This window comes from Mytilus galloprovincialis, chromosome 1, assembly GCF_965363235.1.
Source record: "Mytilus galloprovincialis chromosome 1, xbMytGall1.hap1.1, whole genome shotgun sequence".
In the NCBI taxonomy this organism is placed as follows: Eukaryota; Metazoa; Mollusca; class Bivalvia; order Mytilida; family Mytilidae; genus Mytilus; species Mytilus galloprovincialis.
Genome location: NC_134838.1, coordinates 119,954,824 through 119,967,069, shown reverse-complemented (window position 1 = coordinate 119,967,069; position 12,246 = coordinate 119,954,824). Strand labels below are relative to the sequence as shown.

Below are 12,246 nucleotides of genomic sequence, written 5' to 3'. Positions count from 1 at the left end.
ATGGGAGGAAAATGCAGTTTCAAAACAATTTTTATTCAAATGTTAGATTATCATGATTGTAGGGTTAAAAATCAATTGAATGTGGGATATTGAATATGACTTGGAAAATTTCTTTTCTGATACTTATGTTTATAAAAGAAAAAGTGTAAGTGTTCACGAATCGACGGGAAAATATATGTGTTAGAAATATGTATGCAATTAAAGAATCGGATTTAAGAAGTAACTTTGTGATGGAAAGCATAGATTATTTCATGAAATGGAATCACTTCACACTTTTGAACCAACCTAAAGCTTAGAGATAACACTTTATTGCTGTTTTTCATCTTAAAAGTAACAGCAATGAAAACGAACCGAACTCTCAATATGAGTGCAGTTCAATATGTCAGCCGTGTGCCTAAACAGAGGAAGGTAAAACAAATAGTTTATACAACAGACTCAAGAAAAATACTCGAGCATTGAAGATATATAAGTGTATTCAGATTAAATTCAGAAGCGTTTTTATTTTATTTTCAGAATCGAAACCAAAGCAGCAGCTCATTTAAAGGTAATTTATAATTCGATAGTACAATATAACGTAAAGGTATAGAAAATACGTTAGATTTACTATTTTTCGATAAGATGTACATGTTGTACTTTTTATTTGTATTAAACCATGCAATATTAAAGATAGACTTTTGGTATCTTCGCTTGTGCCATTGTACGTTTTCGTTCTTCCGTGTAGCCTGTAATTTGAGCAATTTCTTATACAGTTTAGTTTATGATATTATCAACTTCTATATGCTTGATAGTTTTACTATGGTCCAAATAATTAAATGGAGTGTTCTTTACAACGACAGCAGTATGTTATCTCCTTCCAATTATAATTATTAAATTTATGAGATGTAATAATTCTTCAGTTACATCACTTAGATTTGTATGATTTCAAAAATAGAGAGAGACAAAAAAGATTTAAAAACAAATCAAAACCGTAATTTTGAAATCATACAAATTAATTTATAGAAATAGAAAGAGACAGAAAAAGATTTAAAAACAAATCAAAACCATAATTTTGAATACAAATTAATTTATAGAAATTCATACAATTTATCGAACATCAATAAATGTGTTAACTTTTATTTCCAACTTTGTGTAGTTGTAGCTACAAACATCAATAAATATGTTACACTTTTCATCAAATCTTGTGTAGATTAAGCTACAAAAATAGGTTTTTGTCAAGGATCCGATTTCACCTTGGGAGATGCACACGCCTGATGAAGCTAATTTGTTTAGCGAAATATTGCGTATTTCTATTTAAAATTTAATAGAACTTTTTAATGTATTAATTAGCGTGTTTGTGTATATTCTTAGACATTTATATAATTTTAATTCAGTAACTGTATCAGTTTATTTTCACAAACTGGTCCACGCTATAATAGATTGAATGTTGATTGTTGCTATTTTTAGACGTTATATATATATATATATATATATATATATATATATATATATATATATATATATATATATATATATATATATATATATATATATATATATATATATATATATATATATATATATATATATATATATATATATATATATATATATATATATATATCTTAATTGTAGGTTATATGAAACCTGAGCTCCCAGAACAATTCATACCTGAGAGACATGGTGCGAATAAGCATTATGATCAAGTTAATCGTATGAAATTTACCCATGAACGCAAAAGACAGCTTTCAGACCTTTTAGGGAGTTCTCAGACTGGGGTAAATTTAGTAGCTTATAATCAAGACAGACGTTCCAACAGAAGTTTGCCACAAGACAATGGTGCTGCTGATAGTGGTATCTTTGGGTCTGAAACGGAAAGGTTTTTAAATAGCGACCTTGAACAATTCAGTCAAAGGTCATCGTTTAGTAAAATAGCCATTACAGTAGCAGATGTTCATTCGCCTGTTTTACAAAATGGATCTATTATGACAGAAAGCTTGGAACCTTTTCCAGAACTTATTCAACGACGAGCTTGTAAAGATATATTTATTCAATCATCGACACCATCTAATGGAATTGTTCGTCCAAAATATAGTTATTATATAGACCCTAAAGCGAATAAAGTTATTTCGGAATCTGGTGAGTCTACAACTTTGTTAATTCAAGAAAAGAAACCAGATGATAAAAGCGAAGAAAATGAATCTGATAGTATGTGATGTATATTGATATTATATGATTAATGACGTAATCTAATATTATGTGATGTTATATGATGTCACATGGTTGAATGTAATATAAGCTGATAGTATGTAATATAATGTAATGTGAGGTAATGTGATGCTATATGTTAGTATGGGATGCAATTAGATGATATCTAAAAGTGTGCGAGGAAATGTATTTTATAATACAATGGTGTGTAATATGATGGTATCTTTTAGCATCTGAGTGTATGTGACGATATAGGATTGCATGAACGGGTATCTGATAGTATGTGATGATATCTGATAGTATGTGATGGTATCTGATTGCCTGAACGGATATCTGAAGGAAATGAGAATATCTGATAGTATGTGATGATATTAGATAGTATGTGATGATATTTGATAGTATGTGATGATATCTGATAGTATGTTATGATGTCCGGTAGTATGTGATGACATCTGGTTGTATGTTATGATATCTGATTGTATGTGATGGTATCTGGTAGTATGCTATGATATCTGATAGTTTGTGATGATATCTGATAGAATGTGATGATATTTGATAGTATGTGATGATATAGGATAGTATGTGATGATATCTGATAGTATGTTATGATGTCTGGTAGTATGTGATGACATCTGGTTGTATGTGATGATATCTGATTGTATGTGATGGTATCTGGTAGTATGTTATGATATCTGATAGTATGTGATGATATCTGATAGAATGTGATGATATTTGATAGTATGTGATGATATCTGATAGTATGTGATGGTATCTGATAGTATGCGATGATATCTGATGGTATGTGATGATATCTGATAGTATGTGATGATATTTGATAGTATGTGATGATATAGGATAGTATGTTATGATTTCTGGTAGTATACAAATATAGCCTTTGTATGAGGTCGATACAAGGATATATTGACCTGAAAGAAGTATATTGACTGAGGACGAAGTCCGAGGTCGATATACTTCTTTGGGTCGATATATCCTGTATTGACCTCATACAAAGGCTATATTTGTTATATTATTAATTTCCGACCATGTTTGTATCAAAATCGTCATTTAGGTTTGTTGGAACTTTATAGATATTACATTGTCTCCTTGACAATAACAACATATAATTAGTTGTTATTTTATTTTATTTTTTTTGGACATCTTATGTATTTGAAGAATTGTTTTCGTCAAATAATCGATCACAGATATCATTTGTTTCAAAACGTTAAACAATATCCTGAAATTCATTACATGACGTCACAAAGTATATTGGTTTTTAGATATTCTAAAAATAACCGTGCAATATGCTTTTTGCAGGTCAATATGCTTTTTGCTATCCGCCGTTTTCTCTCTACCTTCGAAAATATAGTTTAACATGTGACTATCCCTAAACGAATCAAATTTGTTAAAATATACGAATTAATAATATTATGTGATGACATCTGGTTGTATGTGATGATATCTGATTGTATGTGATGGTATCTGGTAGTATGTTATGATATCTGATAGTATGTGATGATATCTGATAGAATGTGATGATATTTGATAGTATGTGATAATATCTGATAGTATGTGATGACAACTGGTTGTATGTGATGATATCTGATTGTATGTGATGAAATTTGATAGTATGTGAAGAAATTTGATAGTATGTGATGATATCTGATAGTATGTGATGAAATCTGATAGTATGTGATGAAATTTGATAAAATTTGATAGTATGTGATGAAATTTGATAGTATGTTATGATATCTAATAGTATGTGGTGATATCTGATAGTATGTGATGAAATCTGATAGTATGTGATGAAATTTGATAGTATGTGATGATATCTGATAGTATGCAATGATATCTGATAGTATGTGATGATATCTGATAGTATGTGATGATATCTGATATTATTGCATAGCAATATAATATTTCCCACAGAAAGTAACCAAAAGTTAGCGTGCAATAAATTCCAATATTGCATTAGTGCAATAAATCTTCAAAATTCATGACGTCATCAATGACGAAATCTTAGTTAAAACCAATTTTTACTTTCAAATATTATATTGCTATACAATAAAAGGGTTATTGCATGAATATTAGGGAATATTGTCACTCATAGAACATATATTGTACTCGCAAGCTCGTGCAATATAAAATTCTACTCTGGACAATATTCCCCAATATTCATGCAATAACCCTATAATATTGCACTAATGCAATAAATCTTCAATATATCTTCATATTAATGACGTCATCAACGACAAAATCTTAGTTTAAACCAATTTTTAGTTTCAAATATTCTATTGCTATACAATAAAAGGGTTATTGCATGAATATTGGGGAATATTGTCCCTCGTAGAATATATATTGCACTCGCAAGCTCGTGCAATATAAAATTCTACTCGGGACAATATTCCCCAATATTCATGCAATAACCCTATAGTATGTGATGCTATCTGATAGTATGTGATGCTATCTGGTTGTATGTGACGATATTTGACAGAAAGTGATAATATCTGATAGTATGTGATGATATCTGATAGTATGTGATGATATCTGATTGCCTGAACGGATATCTCTTAGTGTTTGATTAAATCTGGTAGTAAGTGATTATATCTGGTAGTATGTGAGGTAATGTGATGGTAGGATAATTATTTCAAACTAATTGTGCAAAATTCAGAATAATATTTTAATCATTAGATATAGACGTTGCATAGAAATAATTGTGATCGGTTGTGTGCCTTCATTAAAATATACATATAAATGTATGTAAGACAAACTGATAAAGTGAAGTGTAATGTATATAAAACAAGATCTTATTGGTCGTGTAGTATACCCGAAAGGTATGCTGAACATATTAAGAAGCATTGAGTCGAAACCTGTTTTAGCTTTATTATTTATGAATTCGTTGAAGACTAAGGCATGATTTTTAAGCATTCCAACTGGGTTTTTTTCAATCGAGCATGTATTCATTAAAAAGTGACATATTTATTTTGTATTTCATTTAGTATAGTTAATGTATTATTTTTTGCTAGTTTTTGTTGTAAAAATTGTGATCAAATTTAATAAGACAATCATAACTGCATTCCATTTTCGAAAATTGTTCGATGCAATAATTTTAACTAGTCAAATGTTTTCTATTTTCACGAAATCCATCTATAGACAATTACGAGTATATTATCCATAATTGTGACAAAACGAGATTTACAGAATAGAGTTCAAAAGTTATTCTAAGAATCTTTATTTCTGATTGATTTATTTCTTTCGTTACCGACACTTTGAATATTAAAATGTTTAATCGATTTTCTGCTTAGGGTCAGTCGTATATTTTGAAGTATAAAATCTGTTTGCTCAATACAATGGCCTTTTTAATCTACGTTTGTGGTAATTTTATGATCTGATGAAATAGAAATCCGGTGTATGTGTTGCACTTTTTGTACAAAAAATTGTAATTTATTTAAAATATTAACGTGCCTTTTCTATGATAAAACACGGTAAGAATTCCGTTCAAACCGGTGATATGAACGTTTTTAAGCTTTCAGTGAAGTGTGAACCGGTTTTTTCTGTGTTTAAGACCACACAGTGCACGTGACCTTGAGAAAGGGATGCAAATGCAAACACTGTTCCTTTGTCTTTGAATTTGTCAAGTTCTTGTAGAGCCTTTCTATCATATTGTAATCACAATTTATTCATTCTGTCCTCGAGGGTTTCACCTGTTATATAGTCTGATGAGAAAAAAAAATACTTGATGCGATCGACTTAAAAAAAAACATACTGTTGAAACATTTTTACTATTTGAATTATCAGACTCATATCTCTGATGGGATTTTCCATAAGCTACAAACATGTAATATTGTTGTAAATTGTTATACTGTTTTTTTTATGAACGAGATAATTTTACTATGCACTGAATAAAATTCAGCAAATTAAGTGCTCTTTAGATAATCATAATGATTATTTTCAATACCTTTAGTTTCTATAAGATGTCGAACCGTATATTGTTATATGAACAATTCTTTTTTTTTTTATCTTAGTAATCTATTAATTGTATCGTTACTATTGCTATATATAATTATGTTAATATGCATTGTAATAGACACATATATCTTTAATGTAATATAACGACAAATGAGTTTATATTTTAGCTGGTAAAACCGGTTTTGATATGAACTTTCTTAACAGATGTTGTCGAATGATGATGATGATGATGATGATGATGATGATGATGATGATGATGATGATGATGATGATGATGATGATGATGATGATGATGATGCACATAAAAGGGAGCTTAAACGTTATTGGTCGGGTTTTTGTGTAAACCATATTTTAAAAAAAGGGAGGTTTTTTTTTCTAAATATTTGCGTCATTATTTAGTGAATCTATTCTCTAACATACATTTTTTGTATGGTTATTTTAGTTTTTCTCTTATTTGAATAAAACTTAAATGTTGCGTTTAAATGATCTTACTTTTTTTGGTTTACAATATCTACAAAAAAGTAGAAGTCTTACATGTTTGCAAAATTTTATTCACGAAACGAATTGGTTCATATAAACAATACCTTGATAGTATTTCATCAATCCTTTTGAGCCATTTCATGGGAATGTGGAAAAAAATTAGTTAGATGAAGTTGAATAGTTTACAGTAGTTCCTTATTCACCTCAATATGTGCCCGAGGCATCAAGTTTCAAATAGGATTCATTTATAAAAGAAATGATTAATAAACTCAACGTATGAGATGGAATGGAGCGTTCTAACCATTTTACACGTAATAGATAAAATACCTTTTAAGCTCCGACTTCAAAAGGTATCAATAATCATTTGTTTTTATTACCATTCCTCCTTTATAATAATCATTAGAAAAACCAGCATTCCGACACTGTACAGCCTGTACAATGAAGAAATGTCATCATAATAAATTATATTTTACTATTGTTATTTTTTGTTTTATGTCACCATTACAAATTTTATTACCATTAAATTACTTTCATTATTTATTTTGATGTTTGTTTTATTTCAAATATATATTTCTGTTCAACTACATTCTCAATTTTGTATGGCATTACCCAAATAGCAAAAGCTATACTTGTTTATAACCTTGTTGAACGAGTGGTATATGGTGTTGAACACAGTGTAGTAATGGTGATACAATGTTACATAAGCATTATGTGAATAATGTGAATAAAATAGATGTGTGTTGACTACTTTCATCTCTTGTCTCTTTTGCTGAGAGAGGAAATGTCGATGATCAATCAAATTCGTTAAACAATGACTCAAAGCTGTCATAAAACATATATACTATCGTTTTTGATACAGTTATTGATTCATTTATAGTTGCAACCGTTCAATAAATATGAATTAGGATAATACAGTGCAAACACAATAAAAGGTAGGACAGTAGTGAATATCTGTACAGGATTTTTCTTCCACTAAATGAAAAACATCATCTGGAGTAAAACCGGCTGATATTTAAAAACATTTTACAAATATCATAGTGCCAATTTTACATGACGGCGACCATAGGCAAACAAATGGTTCACATCGTGATTCCAAATGTTTATTCGAAGAAGCAGTTGATGAATATAGAAGGTAGTATTTGAACACCTGTTTTGGCTAAAGAAGCGATATTTAGAAGCAAGAGAAAAGGCTGGTCGCCTTGGAGTTGTATTTATGTGTCCGGGTGAGGTGACATGAATTGTTGTGGAGTATCATCTTTGTGATTAAACATATTAAAATCCAGCACAGCTTGTCGATGTAGGACAAATTAGGGTTTATATTCATTTCGTTTTATCATGTTCTCGTCCTGATTATGCATTTAGTTAAACAACCATCTTGAGTGGCATAGATTGGTGATAATGCCCTGATTTCGATCGCAAGTATTTGGAATAATTCAAATTCAATACCAGTGTGTGTTAACGAATTAATATGAAATCTTTAAAAAAAAAGAAAAAAAAAAAAAAAAATGTGCCTTAAAAATTGTCAATACATATTTAATCTTAGATGAGGAATTCTTTTTTAAATCACAGATATATCGTGTGACATGAAAACTATAGATATATGTTATATCGGGTATGACCAAACATATATCGGTCATATCAGAAACTTGGTTATTACTTACACGAAACAAAACGTAATATATATCATATTTATTGTATTATCTAGATTGTACATAAATAAAGATACATATTTTGTACATATATACAAGGACAACAGAGTTATCATTAATTATGCATTAGAGTCAAAACTGGGACAAAATCGTAGCATCCATTTACATCAACCTGGAAAAAAGTGAAAAATAATTTGTCAATAGGTATAGAGATCAGTCTTTTTATTGTACGCTCTTTTTAGTGATTGTGAATACAATTTGGAAGGTAGGTACCTAAAATGAATTCCTTGTTTTACATTTCACATGTCCATGTGTCAGTAACAACAATTTTCATTTTTCTTCACGTTTTAAAAATAAGTACATCTCTACATCTGTTAATTGTTTTTGTTTTTAAGTTGTGTTTTTGTGTTGTTAAAAATTTACTACACGGTATGGGATTTGCTCATTGTTGAAGGCTTAATAGTAACATAGCATTGCTTAAATTCATGTGATCTCAACTCTGTTTGATAAATTCTTATCAAAACTAATTAATATCAATCATTTCACATCTCTCTAATTCAATCGTCAAGAAGAGTGACGTATCAATGTGTTTGAAAAATACCTTCATTTTCTGATGAGCATTTTGTTGGGCATTTTTCTGGAATATTTGGCGATGAACATTTTACTTTTGGTGACTGACACATCCAAGATTCAGTAATTGCTGCACTTCTACGAAATCTCCTCGCTATATCTGTAAAAAAAATGCTGAATTTGTAAAAAAAAAAAAAAAATACTCATTATACTACAGCCAATTTAGGGACAGTTATACTTGAAAAGTTCTGTTGGTCAATCGACTGTCTTTAAGTTGATATGAAAATAAAGAGATGCGGTGTGATTGACAATGAGATAAATATCCACTGGAGATCAAAGGACAAAGCAACATAACAAAGAATAAGAGTTAATAAACAACATAAAGCTGTGGAAATGTAAGTGCACTGCCACGTCTACTCTGTGTTTTGTTATGTGTATTTCTGCTTGTATCAATCTAATGAGTTAAAATTCCTATCTCAGCTAGTTTTCATTGTTTGTTCTTATATTGTACACTTATACCACTGTCCCAAGTTAGGTAGTGTTACCACGGGGTTAAACTAGTTCATACTGATCATACCACATCTTCCTATCTTTACATTTAACCCAACTTAAGATTTCAGACATACATTTGAAGGTTGAAAACAGAATGATAAACTTTAGAAGAGACATTTTCATTATATTATGGCATATATACCAAACTCATAATCTCTGGGAAGCACTTTCACAGAATTTATTTATAAACAAATTGAAAAATAGTTAAAAAACTATCCTTCAATCTAGAAAATTCAGCAGCCAATTTCAAAGAGTAACGCAATGTATTGAGTATTTTTTCCTTAGTTTAAACCCTGACTTGCACACCATTTATTATCTTTAAATTTACCTGGACCTGCACATAAACCGTTTCTGCAAGGTTCCCTGCCTCCCGGACATCTGGTGCATGGGGGACCTGGAGTGAACACAGGCTGTCCCACTATATTTCCTCTGAAAATACGAATAATATTCAACATGTCTTATAAGGATCCAGAACAATTGACAGTAGCTCGAGTATATTGTCATTACAGCAAAGAAAAGCGCAATAAAGATATATTTTGAAAGAGAGAAAAAAAAAAGAAAGAAGAAAAATCTCGGACTTTTAATATTATACTAGTCCCAGAAAAAAATCGACATTTTAACAGAAAATGTTTTAAAATAGCCACAAGCTCATGTCCCTGAGCCTCGTCAGTAGTTATCAATACAAAATTTTATCATCATTATCATTCAGAAATGTCATAAAAAAACACATTGGGATTACTTACTTTGGCAGGCACGTGATCATATTTTTAATTTTAATTTAACTATATTCTGAGTACAATCTCAACCCTTCACTAATGGCACAATGTAGTTTGTTCATTAGTCTTCGGAAGCATAACATTTATATTGTGTTGTTTTCGTTTTCGTCTAGATTCGGTTAAGCGAAGAGTTAAATAAACCGTATAGTGACCGAAGACTTTATGGTTTATTCTTATCATACATTATTTCGATATTTATTGTGATAGGTTGCTGTCTCTTTGACGTTTACCTATACATAATTCATATCATTACAGTTAGGATCAAACACCTAAGGCATATACTCACTGTGGGTCATAAAAGCAGACAAAATACATGGCATTTCGATAGGTCGATCCTCTATCGTCCACCAACACTGGACAATAACTTAGAGTACATCCTAATCGACTCGTTCGTGACCATACCAACTAAAAGTAAGATTTGCATGAAATGAAATATTGCAATATTAAATATATATATATATATATATATATATATATATATATATATATATATATATATATATATATGTTCCGGACCATATGAGTATTTGGACCATACGCGTATGGTCATGACCATATGCGTATACTCATATGGTCCGACCATACGCGTTTGGTCCGACCATACGCGTATGGTCGGACCATATGAGTATAATACTCGTTTGGTTATTAACGGACCGGACCATATGAGTATTTGGACCATATAGGTATGTTTTTTTTTAAATTACATTATAAAAGTTTCAATAATACAAAAACTTAATCTAAAAAAACAATGATGGTTACATGACAGTGTATTATTTTTATAATTCAAATACTACGTAAAAATCAAATATTGATGCCATAGTTGGTTTATATCGCTAATTACATTCTTGCATGTAGACTTGGGGTGACATTTACTTCCAACCGGTATCATAGTTGTTTTGCATTTGCAAGTCTTGATTGTGCTCGATCCTTTTCATTTACACCTTTTGTTTGCGAGTGAAAAGCTTGCCTTTTTGTAGCTGTGTACAGTGGTACCGAGGTCTTGGGCCAATATAATATGTCGACGGTGACATTTCTTTTGTGTTTTTTAGAAGCTCTAGATCTCAAATATCGTAGCATGACTGCAATACACCATACTCTCAAGATAACTTAAATAAACTATGTTACTTTCAAGTGACTTTTTGTGTAACAGTTCATTACGAAATTTTTGGAATTTATTTTTTTAAGTCGACATATTGCCATTCACACGTAATAACAAATCGGTAATGACCATCGGTATAAAATGTCTTTATTATAGTTTTGACAAGTAAGTAAAATAAACTTTGTGAAACTTCTTGTTCATAAAGCCAGAAAACGATATAACATTCATAAAAATGAAGTAACACGCAAACAACTACTAGAGACAAGTAAATCATACAAGATGGTTACAAACCAAGCATACAAAAACTATCAATTTGACTTTGAACAAAAATTGAGAAATACGTCAAAAAAACAAGGGAAAGAGTTTTGGAAAATTTTGAATAAATTTGTTAAAAATAAAGATGAGAAATCTGAAATATCTGTAGAAACATTACATGATTATTTTAAATCCATGAATGAAAATAATGTACATGATGAAATTGATATAGATATTGATGTTAATAATTTACCACCAGATATAGAAGAATTGTTAAATTCTCCAATAACAGTAGAAGAAATAAAATGTGCTGTAAAAAAATTAAAGAATAATAAATCTGCTGGATATGATAATATATTAAATGAATATATTAAATGTACATTAGATGATATGATTAATGTGTATGTAATGTTATTTAACATTGTGTTAGACACTGGTATTATACCAGAATGTTGGACCAAAGGAATAATGGTTCCAATTTTCAAGAACAAGGGTTCCAAATCTGACCCGAATTCTTACAGAGGTATTACTCTCAATTCATGTCTTAGTAAAACATTCACTGCTGTGCTCAATAATAGATTGAATAAATTGTCAGATGAAATAGGCTTAATTACAGGAGCACAGGCTGGGTTCAGAAAAGGGTTTTCTACTATGGACAATATTTTTATTTTACATTCACTTATTTCTCTATATTTTTCATTTGGTAAAAAATTAT

General features: G+C 29.9%; 2 protein-coding genes across 8 annotated transcripts in view; one reads left to right on the top strand and one right to left on the bottom strand.

Moving 5' to 3' along the window:
- The window catches only part of LOC143054956 (uncharacterized), a 58,626-nt gene extending 51,243 nt beyond the window's left edge, over positions 1-7,383 (top strand). For all 5 annotated transcript variants that reach the window (XM_076228077.1, XM_076228069.1, XM_076228086.1 and 2 more), the window contains 2 exons: positions 514-544; positions 1,612-7,383. In XM_076228077.1, the coding sequence (XP_076084192.1) occupies positions 514-544; positions 1,612-2,192 (612 nt within the window). In that variant the 3' untranslated portion in view covers positions 2,193-7,383. The remainder of the gene's footprint in view (positions 1-513; positions 545-1,611) is intronic.
- Positions 7,384-8,304: 921 nt separating this feature from the next.
- The window catches only part of LOC143054984 (cysteine-rich secretory protein LCCL domain-containing 2-like), a 65,410-nt gene continuing 61,468 nt past the window's right edge, over positions 8,305-12,246 (bottom strand). For all 3 annotated transcript variants that reach the window (XM_076228099.1, XM_076228106.1, XM_076228113.1), the window contains 4 exons: positions 10,464-10,582; positions 9,730-9,830; positions 8,881-9,009; positions 8,305-8,451 (listed from right to left, as the gene is read on the bottom strand). In XM_076228099.1, the coding sequence (XP_076084214.1) occupies positions 8,447-8,451; positions 8,881-9,009; positions 9,730-9,830; positions 10,464-10,582 (354 nt within the window). In that variant the 3' untranslated portion in view covers positions 8,305-8,446. The remainder of the gene's footprint in view (positions 8,452-8,880; positions 9,010-9,729; positions 9,831-10,463; positions 10,583-12,246) is intronic.